At 43.7% G+C, this 20,078-nt stretch overlaps 1 protein-coding gene across 1 annotated transcript in view; it reads right to left on the reverse strand.

Annotated features, from left to right (window-relative positions):
- PAG1 (phosphoprotein membrane anchor with glycosphingolipid microdomains 1) overlaps nt 1-20,078 on the reverse strand; it is a 144,109-nt gene that overhangs the window by 19,502 nt on the left and 104,529 nt on the right. The window contains exons 5-6 of the mRNA XM_015425437.1: nt 6,875-7,099; nt 1,018-1,229 (exon numbers count right to left, since the gene is read on the reverse strand). Of these exons, the coding sequence (XP_015280923.1) occupies nt 1,018-1,142 (125 nt within the window). The 5' untranslated portion in view covers nt 1,143-1,229; nt 6,875-7,099. The remainder of the gene's footprint in view (nt 1-1,017; nt 1,230-6,874; nt 7,100-20,078) is intronic.

Genomic DNA, 20,078 nt, shown 5'->3' on the forward strand with positions numbered 1-20,078 from the left:
CTCCCTGATAGGCTTTTTATTTAAACTTAGAGAGAGGGTATTTTTAAAAAATGGGTGAGTGTGTGGCGCATTCAAAAATTCCACTGGTCCATCTATAATTGAGTATTGTCTCCTCTGACTGGTATCTAAGACCATTGTAACTGGAGATAATGTGAACTGAACCCGGGAGCTTTTGCATGCAAAACATATGATCCACAGTGCTGTGCTGACTCCTTTTCATTGGTAGTCTTCATTTATGTATTTACAGAATTTATACCGTGCCTTTCTGCCATCACAATGGCCACCAAGGCAGCTAACAGATTAAAAACATAGACTAAAAACACATCTTATTAAAAAAGTATTAAAACCAAACAACGCACATCATTAAGAAATTAAAACCATGCTAAATACACATAAAAGCATAACAATAAAACACAGGGCAAGAAGCAGGGATCAGTGAGGGAACACCAGACATAACAATTTTCCCCCACTAGCTGATGGAAGACAGTAACAGAAGGAGACAGGCAAGTCTCTCCGGGGAGAGAGTTCCTTAGTTTTGGTGCTATGACTAAGAAGGCTTTTCCCCAGGTTCCTACCAGTTTAATCTCAGAAGGTGGGGGCACCCAAAACCGGGCCTCGGAAGATTACTATAGTGGTCAGGTAAATTCATAAGGGTGTAGGCAGTCTTTCTGGTATGCTGGTCCCAAGCCTGGAAACAAATTCGGAGCCAACGCAGATGGGCCAAGACTGGAGAGATATGGTCCCTGTGACCTAATCCAGTCAACATGCTGGCTGCAGCATTCTGCATCAATGGAAGTTTCTGAACACTTTTCAAAGCCAGCCTGACACAGAGAGCATTGCGGTAATCTAACAAAAATATACGCCTACATTACTCCTTCCTGTACTAGAAGTTGTAGCATGTACTGAGAGCCATAGGGCCATTCTCTGGGATTTCAGAAGGGATCCATGGGGGGAGGTTTCACAGAACACATTTCCTAGTTTTCCTTTTATTGTAGTCTTAGCAGCTTATTATCTTACCTGTCACAACTAGAACATAAAAAGAAGAGAAAACTGAAAATCAGGAGCATGGTTAGGGCTGCCAAGCTCCCCCATAGGATGGCATGAAACAGCCCGGTGCTCAAGAAACCACTGTCCGGTCCCATGGCAGAAAAAGATGACAGTGCTGGTAAAGGGTGAAGCAATTTGCTCTCTCAGGACTCTGGCATCTGCAGTGAAAACTGCTGCTCCTTCTATGAAGAAAAAGAGAAAAATAAAGCCCAGTTTATATAGTTTATAAAGGCCAACATTGCTTAACATTTCAGTAGGTGATTAACATGGGATTGTATTATTAAACAATACCTTAGTATCTGATCAGATCAAAAGTATGATGCCCAGCTGATTCTTACCTTGACCCTTAATGAGAAATATCTCTCGGTTACTCAACACTATCCACATACTCTCTTCCTGGAACTGCCAGATGCATTGCCCTATCTTATGTGCATTCCTCAGATGCTAGTTCCACTGTACTCAGATGGTCTTACTTCACTTACAGATAAGTGTTCATAAAGATTACAGCCTTAGACTGGTGCAGTCCACCATGCACTGTAGCTGCATGTTCATTTAAGATTCATAGCATAAGCAGGTTATTGGTGGGAACTTGAAATATTCTCATCCAAAAGATTGTCTGATTAATCCAACAGATCACCATAGGCTCCAGACATTATAAAAAATGAACCCCTGCAAAGAGTGTTCCCTCTAAGATGAGTTAGTGTGAGCTAGCTCAGTTTTTTAGCCTCTGGCTCACACATTTTTGTCTTAGAAGAAGAAGAATAGAAGAGATTGGATTTATACCCCGCCCTTCACTTGGAGTCTCAGAGCGGCTTACAAACTCCTTTCCCTTCCCCTCCCCACAACAGACACCCTGTGAGGTGGGTGGGGCTGAGAGAACTCTGACACAAACGGCTCTTTTTCAAGGACTGCTGTGCCAGAGCTTGTGACTGACCCAAGGTCACATCAGCAGGTGCAAGTGGAGGAGTGGGGAATCAAACCCGGTTCTCCCAGATTAGAGTCCGCACACTTAACCACTACACCAAACTGGCTCTCTTAGCTCAGGAAGGATGGCTTCAGAGCAAACTAATTTATGCAATAGCCAAATCACTTTGTGAGCCAGTAGCTTACAAAATAGAACTTTTGCTCACAAGATTCCACAGCTTAGAGGGAGCATTGTCTGCAACTGCTTCACAGCTCCCTCTCTCTCCTCACCATCTTGGACTTCAGCTGCATGGACTCCTCGCAATTCTCAGTCTCTCTCACACATTGGATCAGGTAGTATCGCACACCTGAACATCTTTCCTTCCCTCGCCTTGTTTCATCCTTATCCCATACGCATAGTGTGTGTGAGAGTGCGTGCATGCATGCGTGTGTATTTGGGAGGGAGATAATGGCTTATTTCAGTTTTAATGGTATCTTGTGGTTCTTTTGTAGTTTATCAGTGGCTCTAGAGTTTGTAGTTTGGTTTACTCATAGCTGTATGACTGATTGCTAGTGAATAAAGACTTCATTTTGTTTGAACCAGATCTCCGTTACTTACACCCTTGGAATATCTATCTGGCATAAAAACACCATATACACAGATAAAAGATCCCTTGTTTCTCCATCTGAGAACCCTTTAAAAGCTAATCCCCCCCCCTCGGTCCAGTTTGGGTAAGAAGAAGAAGAAGAAGAAGAAGAGATTGGATTTATACCCCGCCCTTCACTACCCAAAGGAGTCTCAGAGCGGCTTACAAACTCCTTTCCCTTCCCCACAACAGACACCCTGTGAGGAAGGAGGGGCTGAGAGAGCTCTTTCAAGAACTGCCCTTTCAAGGATAGCTCTTGTCAGAACTATGGCTTGCCCAAGGTCATCCATCAGCTGCAAGTGGAGGAGTGGGGAATCAAACCCGGTTCTCCCAGATTAGAGTCCACGCACTTAACCACTGCACCAAACTGGCTCACAATGTGTAATAAATAGCAGCAGTGAAATATTGATTTAATCTGCAATGATTTTGAATCCTTAAACTGGGCAATGCATTGAAACAACAGATCTGAAATTCATGAATATTGGAGTTACTTGATTCTGAAGCTTTAATCCTAAAAAAACTTCCTTGGGAGAAAGACTCATTGAATAAAATGGGATTTACTTCTGAGTAGGCCTGTTTAGGCTTCTTCCCTAATCTGTCTGAACTTAATCTGATCTCAGGATGCCAGAATTCTGCTGCATTTTGTGGAGTAGAACAGTCCCTATCATGTAGCCAGAGAGATTGTTAAAGAACTTGACAGGTTAGCATGGAACACTGACCCAGCCTTCAACACAAGGTGGCAGCATCAGACCACTATTGCATCTCACTGCAAGCAATGATTTTTTCTATATTAACAATGCATAGTAACCGAATCCACCCTTTTCACACCTGTTGTTAACACTTCAGATATTTTAACATGATTCAGTAGTGTGCCATCACTAACCTAATCTCTGGGCATTTCCAAACATCAGGTCCTCTTGTTAGAGCAGCATTCATACAGCAGAAGTAAAATTAAAATCTTTCAAGAATCACATTTGAGCCCTCACCTGGATAGCCCAGGCAAGCACAATCTTGTCAGATCTCGGAAGCTAAGACAGTATTTGGAAGGGCGACCTCCAAGGAATACTAGGGCCAGGACACAGAGGCAGGGCAATATCAGGTCACCTCTCTGAAACATCCTAGCCCCACTATGGGTCGCCAGAAGTCACCATGACTTTCAGGCTCAAAAGCACACACACACACACACACACGCACACAAACAAAATACTCATAAAATACAAAAAAAGAAAGAATCACATTTGAGATCTTTCTTAGGGCCATTTCAGAGCTTGTGCGTGATGACAAACCTGCCTTTGTCACTGAGTGTGTTCTCCACATGGATTTGTAGTCAATTGTGGCTACAGATCAGTAATGTACATGTTTTCAAATGTATCTGTCACATTCCATTTGTATGTTTTAGATGTACTTTGACATAGTTTGTCAGCTAACTTGTCTACTGAGCACTTTTTTCAAGCTGAAGACAATGCCCCAGCACTTCAGGAAACAAACAAAAAATTAAAATGCTATTCTAAAAATTAGCTCCTTCTTTTAACCTTCTTTGGGTATCCATTTGAAAAGTATCATTTAACAGGTCAACAGTTTCAGCAGGTGAACATCAGAATGCAAAATCATCTTGATGGTAATGTTCATCCTCTAGAAGTCTCCTAGGGAGTCATGTTGGGGCTATTCTCTGCAAAGGCTCAGGTAGATGATAATAATGTTCCTCTAGAAGAGAATTTGCTGGTCCAGAAGTAGGTTCTTCACTATCTGATGGTAACTAATACTTATGGTATGGTAGAGGGAAAGTATGGGTAGAGAGAAAATAGCTTCAGACATTTCAGTGATGATCTCAGGTCTTTACAGTGAGAAAGTTTCAGGTGGGTAGCCACGTTAGTCTGTAGCAACAAAACAAAATTTGAGTCCAGTAGCACTTTATACATTTCTGAAGAGTGGACTTCCTTCCGGCAGGTGTGGACTACAGATGGCTCTTCAAATGCTAAGTGATTACCAAGGCTCTTCAAATGCTAAGTGATTTAAGCTTTCATGAGTCAAAGCCATATGAGCCCTGGAGGGCACTGAGATCCACAAACCAACATCTTTTGGTGTTCCCCAGCCCCAGGGATGTCTGACTGGCCTTGACCAGGGGCAGGGCCTTTTTTGCCCTGGCCCCCACCTGGAGGAATGAGCTCCCCTATGAGATCAGGGCCCTGTGGGACTTATTGCAGTTCTGCAGGGCCTGCAAGATGGAGCTCGTCCACTGGGCATTCGGTTGAGGCAGCGGATGTGTCCCCCCCCCAGCTTTTTTGGCCAATCATCCATCAGTGGCCTGGTCCTGACTGGACATCTGATTAGATATCGGACTGCTTGACATCAGATCTCTCTGTTTACATGGTATTTTATGATATGATATTATTATGTGCAAATTGCTATTTAAACATTATTTTAATTGTATTATTTTAATCATTGTGCACCGCCCTGAGCCCATTTGGGGAGGGCAGTATATAAATAACAGAGTTCAAGGGAAGAAGTCTCCCATTTCTCACTACTTTTGATGGAGGAGATGGGTGTTACAAGAATGTACCACTCTTAGAAAGCTCACAGGTGTTTTGATTACCTTTTTGAGCTTATGGGCACCTTTGGAATCCTGACACAGTGTGGTGGGAGCGGGCACATAATAGCTGCCAGAGGAGGCAGAGCCAGCCACAAAACGATTGCTGCAGCTTAACTTCAGTCACACAGTGAAGATCTTTGCGCTGTGGTGGATATCCCGGAAAGCAATGGATTATATATAGAACCAAACCAATATTTGCTGGAAATCAGGCTAAAAGAACATTCTTTGGAAATTATTTATAGACTGTGTTGTATGTCAAATAGAATGCAGAAAGGTATAAACACGTTACTTGTGTCTGATGGAGACCTAAGAGAATGCTAGATTTCTTTCTTGCCTGTTTAGTTGACTTTTAATCTGTCAGTTACTGAGTTCAGTTCAAGGTACTGGTTATCACATACAAAACCCTTTGGTTATCTGAGGAGAGCCTTCTGAAAACGCCACCCTACAAATGGGTAAGATCAATAGCGACATGTACAAGTGAATTCTCTGTTGTAGCTCCCTCCTTGTGGAAAGGAGGTCAAGAAGGCTCCCACACCTGTCATTGTGCAGATCATGCAAAACAGAGACCATTTTTATAAATGGGATAGGGGTTGTAGTATAAATGGAATGGTTCAGAAGGATCCTTTTTAAAAAAGGAGTATTTCTTTTATAGAAGGACTTTAGTCTTCCGGTTTTGTTGTATGTTTTATCCTCCTGATCTTACTGCATTCTGCTGTTTTAGTAATTCCATTTTCTGCATTGTTAATGATATATCATATCTGATACTTTTTTCTTTATCCATTGTTTTCTAATTTTGTAATCCTAGTCCTATTGCACTGTTTATTGGATATCTTGTGTGTGCGATTACACCTCTGTATCATGTGATCCACCTTCAGCAAGATGGGTTATAAATAGACAACAGTTTTTAAAAGTTATATAAGGAGAGTCGTCTCTATCATTCAGTTAATTAAAGGGGGAAGAATTTCTGTGGCTCCATAAGCAGTTCTTTTAGGGACTCTAAAGATTTAAATATATAGAAGTATTATTAGTGTTAGAAGCTGAAGTAAATTAAAATAATGATTATTTTCACACTGCCATATGGGGGTTGATTAGGAAAATGAAGTAACTTACAAAATATTTTCAAACACAGTGAATTTTATACATGTTATAGGTACAAACTTGTGAATAATGAAATTAATATTAACTTTTTTGTATTTTGTATTATATTGTGTTCATCATGGTAATTCCTAAGCCTATGCATATAATGTTTGATTGTACATAATAATTTAATTAAAATTTCTAAACCCAATTGTTAGAATAATCCTTAGGATAACCCTACGATAGGATGTTTTGGAGGACATTGATTCATAGGGTTGCCATAAGTGGGAAGCGACCAATGGCACTTGATGCACACACGCAATATCCTTACTTCAGCAAGGATAACCCTAGTTAGACTTTAGAAGCAGGTACAAATCCCATCAGTATCTGAACGGAAAAAGGGATCATGGAATGCTATGCTAATGTATAAAATTACAGGTTTAAAATGGTTCTGGGAGGGGAAAGTGTTCAGAAAATTTTATGCCGCAGCTTCTGATGGAAATACACTTGGGCCCCACTCTCATTACCAGGCTCAACAAGAGTTCATCAGAATATCTGAGGTTTGCAGAACACCTACTAGCCAGTGGCTGAGCACATTTGAACGGATTACCTGGCAATGGGAAAGAAAAATTTCAATCCATTCTGAGCAACAGAAGCCCTTCTGATAAAACTGCTCTCTCAACTATTTTCTTCTCTCATTATTTCCACAGTGTGACAGTAATATTTTGACACCAGTACAGGTTGCAGTGTCATCAGAAAGCCATATCGCACAGCTAGTATCATCTTGCTGATTCTCTAGTCCTGAAAGAGGTCTGTTCTCACGTCTCTGTGTGTTCTGCAAAATATAAAATTATCCTGCGTTATACAAGGGATGCCACAAATAAGGCACAAACAATATGATGGTATTACATCAATGTCAAAGATTCTTATAAAGACGCATGCACAAGATAATCAAAGAAGCATACCCGCTTGGCTTGCCAATTCAGAGTTTAAAACCTTTCCCACTGATTTAGATTGTGGAATTTTTCCAGATCCAATTTACAGTGCAAAAATGTGTGAACTGTAGTTACAATAGGCACTATGATTCCATCTCTCCCGTCACCTCTTGCTTGTTACCAAGGTAAATGAAGTGTGCATCAATGCTATTAAGGTCAATGTGAGTATGTGACTATTAAAATCCTGTGTGATCACATGTGTAAAGATGTGCGTTTCCAATATTAACATATTAAGCATGGGTAGGTTGCAACCACAATCCTCTCTTTTTCATCGGCAGTGTGATTAATCTTAGAGAGCTGCTTTTCATTCCAGTATAAAGATGTCACTATGCCTCTGAAAGAAAAGGGAATCTGCTCAGTAGCCTTAAAAAAAAAATTAGTGTCCTTCTCTCAGCCTCTTCAGTTGCTTTATCATCCATCACTCTCTTTCAGACAAGGAGTTTCCTCTTGTTCTGAATTCCAAAATTCTTGCTTTGACCCTTGCAACCTAGACTATATTCTCATTACATTGAAACTGCTCTCCCCAGTTGAAGCTTTCTGGCAGTCAAGTTAATAGCCCTTTCCTGTCATTTCCCATGAATGGTATTTTTACCTCCTCTGACACTGTCAGTTATTCTTTCTTCATTCATAACTCCCCAATCTTCCGTATTGTATGATACCCCCCCTTTTTTCTTCCTCTTACTTTTCTAAATTTTGTTAGATAGAAATGCTCTTAAGGTCTTTTACAGTTTTTCTGCTCGTACATTTCTACTTTCTCCTTCAGAACAAAGGCTCTTTCTACACATTCAAATAGTGAAATTCTGGATGATGATTCCCAGGAATACCCCAGTAGACTATTTATTTATTTATTTATTCTTGGGATTTATATCCCGCCCTACCCATACGGCCCAGGGCGGCTAACAGCAGCCAAGCCGAAGACAAAGCATAAAATACATTAAAATTTCAATAAATACAAGCTAAAATGGTGCTCTACAGTACATGATGAGATTTATTTTTAAAGTTCATTTTAAAATCCAAGATGGTCGATGACTCTCATTGGCGGCCGATGGAATAAACGCCGGAGCGCCAGGATGATGTTCCTCCTCAGGCAACATTTTACCCCCAACCAGGCCAGGCAGGTGGTAGGTCCGCCACAGGGTGGTATAGTGGCGGCGGCGGTGGCTCCTATTCGAAAGCCTGGCGGAAGAGCTCCGTCTTGCAGGCCCTGCGGAACTGCACTAGGTCCCGCAGGGCCCTGATCTCCACTGGAAGCTCGTTCCATCAGGTAGGAGCCGCCACCGAGAAAGCCCTGGCCTTGGTTAGGGCAAACTTGATGTCCCGGGGGCCTGGGACCTCGAGGAGGTCCAGACTCCCAGATCTCAGCGCTCTTGGGGGAACATGCGCTCTTGGGGGAACATGATATAAAAGATTGTCAACAGATACCAATGGAAAATCATCACTCTTGAAACAGCAGCTCAAGTTCCTTTGTCTGGCAGCTCAATTAAAAATCCTGGCCTTCTTCATTTCTGTTCTCCAGCTCAGTTAATAGAACATCGTGCAACTCAAATTTGAAGTCCCATTACTGTCAAACAGTTCTGATCTTCCTTGCGATTGCTCCTTTCCCCAGTGCCATTTGCTTAATTTAAACTGCTTCTATTATCCTTCTCAGATGCTACTTATCCTAATGAGAGAAATATACAGATGGGTAGGCTCTCCTACACAAGACAAATTGAAGCTTTGGAAGATGGCTTGAATTGGGAAAACAGTGCAAGGGATAGGATTAAGACAACTACTGAAGTTATCTTCACTGTCTGTCCTACCCACCAAATGATGTATTTGACCTAAAAGAAAATAAAACACAAGCTATTGTAATATCCACATCTTGCTTAACTGTGGCCTGAAGCTGTAAACCTGTCTGAGATAAAGCCCTTGAGACTCTAGCTGGGAATATCTAATTTTCTTTATGCAGGGCATTATTTTGCTTTGAGGAACATTCAAACAAGCAAGTTCTCACCTGTAAGCCAAAGAGTTAAAGGCTAGGTACAGCACTTCAGTGATAACTTCAGTGTTCATATGTTTTGACTGAATGTAATGTTCAAATATTTTCATGTTTGCTGCCCTGGGGACCCTATTTGGGTGAAAAGGCAGCATGAAAATATTTAAGATAAATAAAATAAACTAGGCCTAAATCAGTATCAGTATTCTTGAAATGACTCCTTTAAGTTCTCTGGTAATATGTCAGTTTCATCAATAAAGCAATGCTTCCAATTGTTTTAAACCATTCACTTATGGATGGTGATTAGGGATGCCAGCCTCCAGGTGGGATCTGGGGAGCCCCTGGAATTACAGCTCATCTCCAGACTACAGAGATCATCTTCCCTGGAGAAAATGGATGCTTTGAAGAGTGGACTCTATGGCATCGTACCCCAATGAGGTCTCTGTCCTCCCCAGGCTCCTTCCTCAAATCTCCAGGAGTTTCCCAACCTGGATCTGGCAGTGCTACCCCCACATCCCCTGCTGGTGGCCAGCCCCCCCCCCCCGGCAACCCTAATGGTGATAGTGATTTCTTGAGAGATCAGTGGTCTGGCTATTAAAACAATGGTACTGAACGCATGAAGCTGTCTTATAGCGATAAGTCATACTAATGACAGCTTCATCCATTAGCATTGTTTTAACAACAAGGAGAATAATATAAGCCTTTGTACAAGTATTTTTGGTTTTAACAGACTTACCAACTTAGCGAGAACTAGGCCTCAGTTTCCCTGTCACCGTGGGTACAAATGCACCTTCAAAAATGTATGATACTGACAGGGAATAGTTGACCAAATCATACAGCTCCTAGCTTATGCTCTCAGAGAATTCAAAACTGATAATGATATAATTGGAAATTAGAAGTGTCATTGTTTCCTACAGACTTCACTAACTACTAAATGTCTGTAAGTGTAGTAAGGGCACATAGTCTTACCTAATACATGATAATGGCATACATTATATCTTAATTATGGCATATCTTTCTCTTGTTTCAGGGAGGTAATTACAGTGCTAATACACTGAGGGCTTTTGAGGGTTTGGGCTTTCTTTTTTCGCTTGACCCAAAGCACTTTGGATTCCTGGGTTCCTTGACACACTGTGGAGGCCATTTGCACTTTTCACAACTAAACTGACCACACTTCTGTTAGGAGATAAAGTGGGGAACTCTGCCTAGAAAACAGAAACACTGGCATGCACCTTCCCAAGAGGTGAACAAAATAAGCTGTAGAGGGGCCAAGCAACCCACAATGGCCATTGACTTCACCAGACGTAAAAAGCACAAAAACCTTACATGATGCCCTCCCCAAGCTGTACCACAAATTTGCAAGTGCTGTTATACTGCTTAATTTTTTTAAAAAAGGCTATTAATAGCTTTTTGGCTTGTATGTATGGAAAAGTTGTTATAAAACATAGGAATGAAATCTTCCTCATTACGTTGTTTTTCATTTGTGACACTGATTTTTTTCGACAGCTGACAGTTCCAGCAAAGGCAAGAGCTAATTCAATTTTTAAACACTGTTGTTTAAAAAAAGCACTTGGCTGGACCTAATTTTACCTCATTAATTAAAGTCATTCAGAAGATTTTAAATTTATCAGTACTTTAGATTTTTCTATGCATGACATAATTTTTGCTCCATGCGTTAGACTGACAGACACTTATCCTGCCTACAGCATCATCATTCCCATATTGTATTTGCTTCCCAGAGAAGATATTCTCTCTGGATATCCCATGCCAGTAAGAAGTGTATAGTCTCTGACAATTTCCTGGAGACAACTGAACAATACCTGTGGGTCTCTTAAGAATACTCAAGAGGAAAACTATCTGCATATGATGGAAACTGTACTTTAACACGCTCAAATCCCACATAACTGAAACATAAACAAAATAACCCCAAAATGTTCTGCATATAAACATTCCAATATTTAAAACAATAATTAGAAAAAAAACAAAGGATTTTTGAGAAGTAACAATTTAAAGGCGTCGTTTCCAACTGGTATGCCAGGTGTACTGGGGCAATCCTGTCCTTATTTATTTATTTATTTATTTAACTTTAGGCTTTATATCCCGCTCGAACCCCCTTCTCAGGGGGTGTCTGAGTGGCTTACATGTGGTGCTAATCACACAGTTTCATCCTAGCTAGGGCCACAGAATTTGTAGAGGTGGGGTTTCCTACCGGCACCCCTCTGGTGGTGGAATGGCATGCTTGTTTCTCGGCTTGGTACTTCGCTCGTCCCTGGCGGGCTCCATTTCGGCGGCAGTTCTTCCTTTGGGCGCACGGCTCCGCCTTCCTCTGGCAAGATTTGATGTGCGCCAAAATCAGTTGGCGCCCTGATGTGTCACTCACAGGGGCTCTGTATCCACTGGCTACATGGCCAGAGTCCCGCCCAGAAAACCCGCAGCCACCGTCTCGGGCTCAGTGTGCTGGGAGCCAAGGGACGGGCCGGATGCTCCGGTGAGTGAGGAGGCCAAGGCCGACCATGGCTGCACCGCAGACACACACGTGTGTGCCCAGGACATGGAAGGCAGGCAGGGAGTAGTCCGGGGGGTTTAGCAGCTGCGCCCGCTGAACACAGAGACTCAAAAAGGGGCTGCGCAGCCGGGGGGCTGCCTGGAGGACCTCCCCTGCCCTGGGCCATAACCCACCCCCCAATGGCAGGAATGACCTCCAGGACCTGGCCCAGCTCAAGGGTGACAGTGCAGGCACACTCCAGCCAGGCCAAGAAGTGCCGCCAAGGCAGTGGCCCGCCCAGCCCGTGGCTGTGCCGGGCGCCAGGCACCTCGCTCACCTGCCCCAGCACCCCAATCACCGCTGCTGCCACCCACTCGCCCACCTGCCTGCACCCGTGGGGACAGTGGCAGCGGAGGCACATGGCGTCCACCCCCAATGCCACGCTCGGCCTTGCCCCAAACACCCTGATCTCCAAGGATAAGCAGGCCCGGCCTCGGTAAGAATTTGGACGGGACGACTCTACCGGGTGGCCCGGGGGGGGGGGGCCTGCATGGCAGGCAGCTGGCAAAGGCCACCCTACTGCCTTGGAGCTGCTGTTGGCTCAGATGGAGGCCGTGGGAGCGACCCACACTTGGTGCCGCTTCCTGAGTCCTCCCGAGTGCGACTAGATGCCTCTCCCATCCCTGATGGGAGGGTTTCTTCCCCCAGGCAGGTGCCTGGGCGGGTGGGGATGTGGTTGCGGGGCCTCCCAGCTCCCCTTAGCCCCGGAGTCTAGGGAGGGGGTAGAAACCATATTGCCGCGGGGCAGCCCTTTCTGTTGGCAGCCAGGTAGATGGATAGCCATGGCTGTGTGACAAAAAGCTGAGGGGCTGTGTGCAGGCGCCTTCACACGTCTGGAAATGCATCGAGTGGAGACAGGTCTGTAACCTTCGCCTCACCTTTTTCTAGAGCTCGTATTGTTTTTATAACAGCCTTTGCTCCTAGTCATCAATAAAGCAGATATACTGTATGCTCCAAATGTAAACCTTACAGTTCTTCAAGAACAACCAGCAGTTTAATAACCTCTGCTACCCGGAAAAGATGACTAGAGGCTGAGGGACTGGGGCTTCCTTACAAGTCACCAGTAAATCAAGAAACTATTTTTATTTATTTATTTATTTGGATTTATATCCCGCCCTCCCCGAAGGCTCAGGGTGGCTAACAGAGGCATAATGCCAGATAATAACAATAAAACAGTATAAAATACTAAAAATACAAAATAGAAACTAGGTATCATGGGCCAGGGGTCTCAAAATAATTCCTCCTTAACACATTTCCTTCATGGGGAAAGGGCAGCTAGCCATATTACTAAGAACCACTTTCTCTTTGTGAAAGATGTATGTGTCGGATAGTGAATCCTTTTAGAGACAGTGACTATGCCATGATTCACTCAGATATTAGGAAGGAGTGGGTGGGATAGAGGCGAATGCCATCAACCATAGCGTAACAAACATTTTATTACTTGAAACTTGGCTGAACAGCAGTTTAATGGATGAAAAACTTAATGCTGAGAAAGTTCTACCCTTAGTGCTACAACGTGTGACATCATGGCCCACACATGTAAGTCACCATTTTGAGTTTTTTTTAAAGTGTCATCAATCAACAACACTAATAAAAATAATGAGGAAAATAAAAACTGAATTCTATGACAGCTTTCTTTAATTTTCTGTTGCTATGTCTGGTTTACTCACCTGTCTTCTTCTTGTACAAGAATACATATATATCACAGATTCTGTCCAAGATGCTAAGATAATAAGAGCTGATCTATGACCCTGGGAGAATGATCTGAAAGCAGAATGCTTTCTTTCCCTTTAATGCCATAAAACAAATATGATTATAAGATCTAATGATCTGCTGCTAATAGAATCTTGGAATTCTCAATAGCTAATGAATAACAGATTTTTCCTTCCAAATTTAATTGGGTTGCCTCATTCAATATCCATTTGGTGGTGGTGGGGAGATTCTTCATAACATTGTGTATGACAAATTAGTTTACAATTCTGGTAAACCCAAATGGCAGCCACATCTATCGACTCATTTACTGACAGCTGAGTGAATCATAGATGGAGCTGCTCTTAAGACTTGTATTTCATATTTACTATACAATGGCTGCAGTCACACACACTAAATAATCCAGTTTCAATTCACTTTCAATGCAGTTTCCAACTGGATTTTTACTGTGTGAACTAGCAAAATCCAGTTGGAAAGTGCATTAATAAGTGGATTGAAACTGGATTATTTAGTGTGTGTGACAGCAGCCAATATGTCATATGCTAATTGAAGCGTAACTGGTTTCCACGCTCTTGAAACCAACGCTCTTGCAAGTAGGGTCTGTGGTTATGCAAGATCTTAAAAGGAAAAGCAGGCTCCACAGAGGCTGAGATGCATAGCTGGAGGCTGTGGTAGCCAGACATACTGAAACACATTAGGGCCCTGACTACTGATTCAGTAGCGGAGCTAAAACAGACCCTGGTGGTTTCCACACGGGGACGGGCCTCTGTGGTTCCCCTGGTGCTGGTGCAGCTGCTAATACAGCACAGCAGCAACAGAGCTTCCATGAGGGTTTCCCCAGTTTCCCCGCCCTGTCCCCTGGCAGTGGCCATCCCCCTTCCACCTAACCAGTGGGTTTTTTTTCCAACTTGTTAAAAATCAGCAATAGAATATCATCATATCACTATACCACCATAACAACTGGCGTAACAAATTATCTTAATTCACTGCTTTCATTTTTAAAAGTGTCTAGTTCAGGAGTCCCCAGTGTGAAGCCTGTGGGCACCATGGAGTCTGCTGACACCTTTCCCAGTGCCTGCCAAGCATTTTTAGAGAGAGGGCAAGGCCTGGCGGGGCTTTTGCCCAACAGGACTTCTGATTGGCCACTGGAGATCTGACTGGCTGGATTTTTAAAAAGGTGATTTGGGCGCCGCTGCCACCATAGAGCTGCCAACCTCCAGGTAGTGACTGGAGATCTCCCGCTATTACAACCGATTTCCAGGTGACATAGATCAGTCCACCTGGAGAAAATGGCCGCTTTGGAAGGTGGACTCTATGGCATTATACCCCACAGAAGTCCCTCACCTCCCCAACCTACCTTCCTCAGGCTCCACCCCCCAAATCTCCAGGTATTTGCCAACTCGGAGTTGGCAGCCCTATGCCACCACAGCACTATGACTGAAGGTAGCTGCGTGTGTGCAAGAACAGTTTCTTAAACAATATGTTGATTTTAAAAGGCATCCTGTTAAATAGAGATCAATACCTAAATGTAGAAGAGTTACTGCTAGAGCTATGCATGACCTAACTGCCTAACATGTTGTGATTGTCTCTGCCTCTTGTGGTGGCCATGGTGTGATTGGCTCTACCTCTTGCAGCAGCCATTTTGTAGGTTTGCACATCACCCTGTGTGGTGCCTGCAGGCTTAGAAAAGTTAGGGACCCATGCCTGTTTGGTTGCAGAGATATGCCTTTCCCTTTAAATCTCCACAATGGAAGGAACTAGAGACTCCACACTTGTGAAGTCTGTGGGCCGTTTCAGAAATCTGAGAGAAAGCAAACTATTGTGTCCATGGGGGAAGGGCCAATCACAAAACATTGGGAGGGGCTAAGCCAAGAACCTCCTATAACAGGTAGCCGCTTCTGAATAGACACAGCCTTCAGCTGCAAAGGCAATGCTTATTGGGCTCTCCAGAACCACCTCCTGTGCCAAGGGCATGGAAGAAACCAATCCTAGCTTTCTTTGCGAAAGAAGCACACTTTGGTTGTTTCAGTTTCCAAACAATGGGGAGAGTTTACATAATAAATTCTGTGTCCATGACTATGTGGCATCGACTTGGGAAAAGCTCAGTAGAGAGCAACTGGAAGTTCCCTTTTCCATTCCACCCTTGGCATTTTATCCTCAAGGTTCAAGCAACAAGTGGGCACAATGATAAACACTGGCAGGTGTCATGGCACCTATGAATCACTTATTAACTATGATTGCAAGGTAAAAAAAGAGATTGGAAGGGCACACCGGTGTGATCCTAGATACTGGAAGGGCACACCTGTGTGATCCTTCATTGCTGAAGTGAACATCCCTTTCTAAAAGGCAACTGAACATTTAAGGGTCAAGGCAGATACGCCCCTGGGAAACCTATGATTGGATCTTTCCAAACTTTTAAAAGGGCTGTGTTTTCCCTCTATACTATGGCCCCAAACCAAACTAGGGCAGCTATTTAAGAATGCTAGGGAAGTTCGGTCATGGCTCTCCAATTGCCACGTCTGTCTGTCAGGGGCCACCACCTTTTTCTTGAATGAGACCTACTTGTGAGTAAAGAAAAATATCCCAAGCTATTCCCTCCTACCCCAGCTTGTTACCAAGTTTTGTTCTGTCCTAGAAACAGAACAGGAATTGGGAAGAACACCAGAAATGAAGCTATCAAGCTAAGCAGCACAGAGAAAAAGCCTATGAAATAAGTATTTTTAAATATTATATAAATTTGGAGCAGATCTTTCTGCATCTTTTCCTGAGTCTTCCAAGGGGACACAATGACCTACTCTGCAGCAGCCAGTGAGCTACCAGTAGCTCACATACTGCCCATTGGAGCTCCCTAGTCTAAATCACAGCTGTGCAATTTTCAAGTGGGGAGGAGGGAAGGAAGCATGAACAAATGCTCATTAGCAGCACAGTAGCAATCTAATCTGCCACAGCTAGCTGATACCATGCGTCAAGACACATTATTATGGCACAGTACTTTCTGCTGTCACATTGACTGAGTTGCTACAACAGAAGCCCTACTTTTTCATTCTACTCCCGTAAAATAAAAAATACCCCCCCCCCCAAAAAAGTTGAGTCTCACAAATATCACCAGCATGAAATTTCCAGCATTTTGTTCTCACAATACAGTAGAAGCAAAGAAAGAAATGTGAATCACTGTTTACCGTCTGTCTGGCCTATGGGTTGGGCAAAGCATACATTCTGCTTAATCGGTTGGATCCAGATTAAATTAATAATTTCCACTGAATCCCCCTTCCCCCCTCCAGTCATTCCTCAAGGTCACATATCCCCCAGGAGCAGCATCTTGTGGAGATCCATGGGCTTCAGTAGGCAGGGTAAGGGAGGAAAGTGCCATTTTGTCTCTGGGAATCTCAGACTGGATGCAATATGGCAGAGAACCTTCTCAGGTTTATTCTTTACAGCCTAATTCAGGAGTAACACTGATCATTGGAGCCTTTAAAAAAAACTGGGATGCCTGCATTGCTTTCTTTAAGCAGTTGCTGCTCCTAAGATTTGGTTGAAAAAGAAACACACTTTCAGTTTTACAGTTTCAACACACCTGCCTCCCCTTGTCTGATCCAGTTCATGCCACAGTTACTTTTACTTTGGGTTTGCATATGTCACCTGAAGTGACGTAGTCTTGCTGGTGATGTGGGGGCGACATTCTGGTTTTTGGGCAAAACTCTATGATAAAATTGCCCTCAAACCATAGAGTTTTGCCCAAAAACCAGAGTGTCACCCCCCATCACCGGTGTCCCTATGTCGCTTCCGGGTGATGTCAGCACATTGCCCACGATGTCTCTGCTTTGGGGGGGGATTTTTCCTCCCGCTGGCCTCCAGCGGGGAGGAACCCACAAAAGTGGGGGGATTCCCCCAATTGGGGAATGTTAACCCTAGGTTTACAAGAGACTTTTGCAATGTTTTATTTAATTGAAGAAACAACTCAAATCAGTGACTTGATATTTCCTTTAAGCAAACTCAACGCGCTATCTGCAATCTGGATTGTTTCTCAAAAATGCTCAAGACTAAACCATGTTTTTCTGCTTTGTTGGGGGGGGGGGAAATGCCAGAAGATATGGCTTGTTCATTCTGTCCCGTGTTAAAAGGCAGCAGGTAATTCTTTGTCTCCCTTTTACCTCCCCTCTCCTCCTGGGCATCTGTTCTAGCTGCTTATGAAACACTTGCAAACATATGAAATGTTCTCTGTACACTAAGCAACAAGTACCATTACTCCTGGTAGGATAAATGGAAGTGCTGCCTGCCAAAAGACCTTAGGGCTCAGCCCTATTATTAGAGCAAACATTCTGCTATAACCCTTGCAGGGCAGCTTCTGTAAATAGGCAGGCGGCAAACAAAGGGGGAGCTTTACTGAGTTTAAAATAGAAAATTGCCTTAGCGTTAACAGGCTTATCGCAAGGTTACTTACGGCACATTTGCCTTCAGGTCTCAGCAGGCGTATATTGCAGCATATTGTCTCAAGCCATCTGCTGAACAGGCAAAATCAATCTCGGGGTCTGTGTGTCCTGCTTGGCTTACAGATTTACCCACTGTGACTTTAAAAAAACACAACACTCCTAGAACTCATGATTAAAAACAGTCAGACATGATTCTTCCTGATGGGGTAAACTAGCGCTCTTCACTCTAGGAGGAGAAAGAGATGAGACGAGCTACACATGAGTCATTTCAGAGAAGATTTAGTCAGAAAGATTGGCTCTCTTCCAAATCAGCATGCAAATGTGGGGCTTCAAACAAATGCCCCATGCTGTTTATAATAGAAAAGTTGAAAGCATCTTACATTTACTTGGGGTTCATGATCAACTAAGACACACAGTTATCCTGTGGGAAGATTAAGGAGCTGCATTATCTTTTTGGACATGAAGAAACTTGCTGAAAGGGATTAAGGTTACACCCATGAAATCTGGACCTAGGAAGCTGTCCAGTGCCGGCCTTATTCACTTTTTAAAAATGACACAAAAATGCAAATCTAAAGGAGAAAGAGATTTCTGGAATGAACCATCTGGGGTAAGCTTAGGGCTGCCAATTCCAGGAGGGGAAATTCCTGAAGATTTGAGGGTGGAGCCTGGGGAGGGCAGGGTTTGGGAAGGCGAGAGGGACCCTCAGTGGGGTATCATGCCATCCAGTTCGTTCATTCCAAAGCAGACATTTTCTCCAGAGGAACGGATCTCTGTAGTCTGGAGATCAGTAATGGTTCCAGGCGCTCTCCAGCTGCTGCCTGGAGGTTGGCAACCCTAGGAAACTGCTTTTACAGTACTGTAATGGTCAGTCCTGAAGCTGTCAGTCTGGATCTGGCTTGGTCTTTTGAAGAAAAGAAGCTGGCAATCAGATAAAAGTTCTTGTTTCGAATACTGAGTGTCAATGAAGCTGCCTTCTGGGAAATCCTTTGCCAGACTTCTGTTACTTTGGAAGAATGCTGGTGCTGAGTTTTTTGAAGCAAATCTGCCTCAAATGCTCACCAGGCTCTTCCTGCACTGCATCCTTTTTCCGATCACTCCAGTTGGTGTTGCAGAATGCAGTCATCACAGTCTGGGCTGTCAGGAGACACAACAAGGCTTCCCTGCTACCAGAGATGTAGCACTTAACTTTAATAAAACTTGTTGTTCAGTCGCACAGTCGAGTTCGACTCTTCGCAACCCCATGGACCAGCTCCCGCCAGGCCCTCCTGTCTCCCGCCATCCTCTGAAGTTTGCTCAATTTCATGTTCGTTGCATCGATGACACTGTCTAACCATCTCATCCTTTGCCGTCCCCGTCTTCTTTGACCTTCAATCTTTCCCAGCATCAGGGTCTTCTCCAGTGAGTGCTCCCTTCTCATTTGGTGGCCAAAGTATTTGAGCTTCAGTTTCATTATCTGGCCTTCCAGGGAACAGTCAGGGTTGATTTCTTTGAGGATTGACTGATTTGATCTCCTTGCAGTCCAAGGGACTCTCAAGAGTCTCCTCCAGCACCATAGTTCAAAAGAATCTATTCTTCGGCGCTCGGCCTTCCTTATAGTCCAACTCTCGCAGCCATACATGACTACTGGGAATACCATTGCTTTGACCATGCGGACTTTTGTTGGCAGGGTGATGTCTCTACTTTTTATCATGCTGTTTAGGTTCGCCATCGCTTTCCTCCCAAGGAGCAGGCGTCTTTTAATTTCATGGCTGCAGTCACAGTCTGCGGTGATTTGATGACTAGGGAGCCATGTACCTGATGTTATCTGCAGGTCGTCTTGAAGAAACAGGCTCTGAAGAACTGCTCTTCCAAAAGCAGCATCAGTTTTAGCACAGTGCATCACCACCAGGAACTTCTCAAAGGCTGAAGTCAGTGAACCAATAGCAGACCTGCAGAGATATGTCACCAAGTATCTGGAGAAAGTGGCAGAATCAGGAGCCATAATGACCCTTTCACAGTACTAGCTTGCTTGATACGTTCGCATCAAACTTTAAAGCCAGGCATCTTTCCCGGCATTTGAAAGACATGTTTGCACTCACTGGAGAAAACCCTGATGCTGGGAAAGATTGAAGGTCAAAGAAGACGGGGACGGCAAAGGATGAGATGGTTAGACAGTGTCA

The sequence above is a fragment of the Gekko japonicus genome, unplaced genomic scaffold (assembly GCF_001447785.1).
Source record: "Gekko japonicus isolate JY-2015 unplaced genomic scaffold, Gekko_japonicus_V1.1 scaffold301, whole genome shotgun sequence".
In the NCBI taxonomy this organism is placed as follows: domain Eukaryota; kingdom Metazoa; phylum Chordata; class Lepidosauria; order Squamata; family Gekkonidae; genus Gekko; species Gekko japonicus.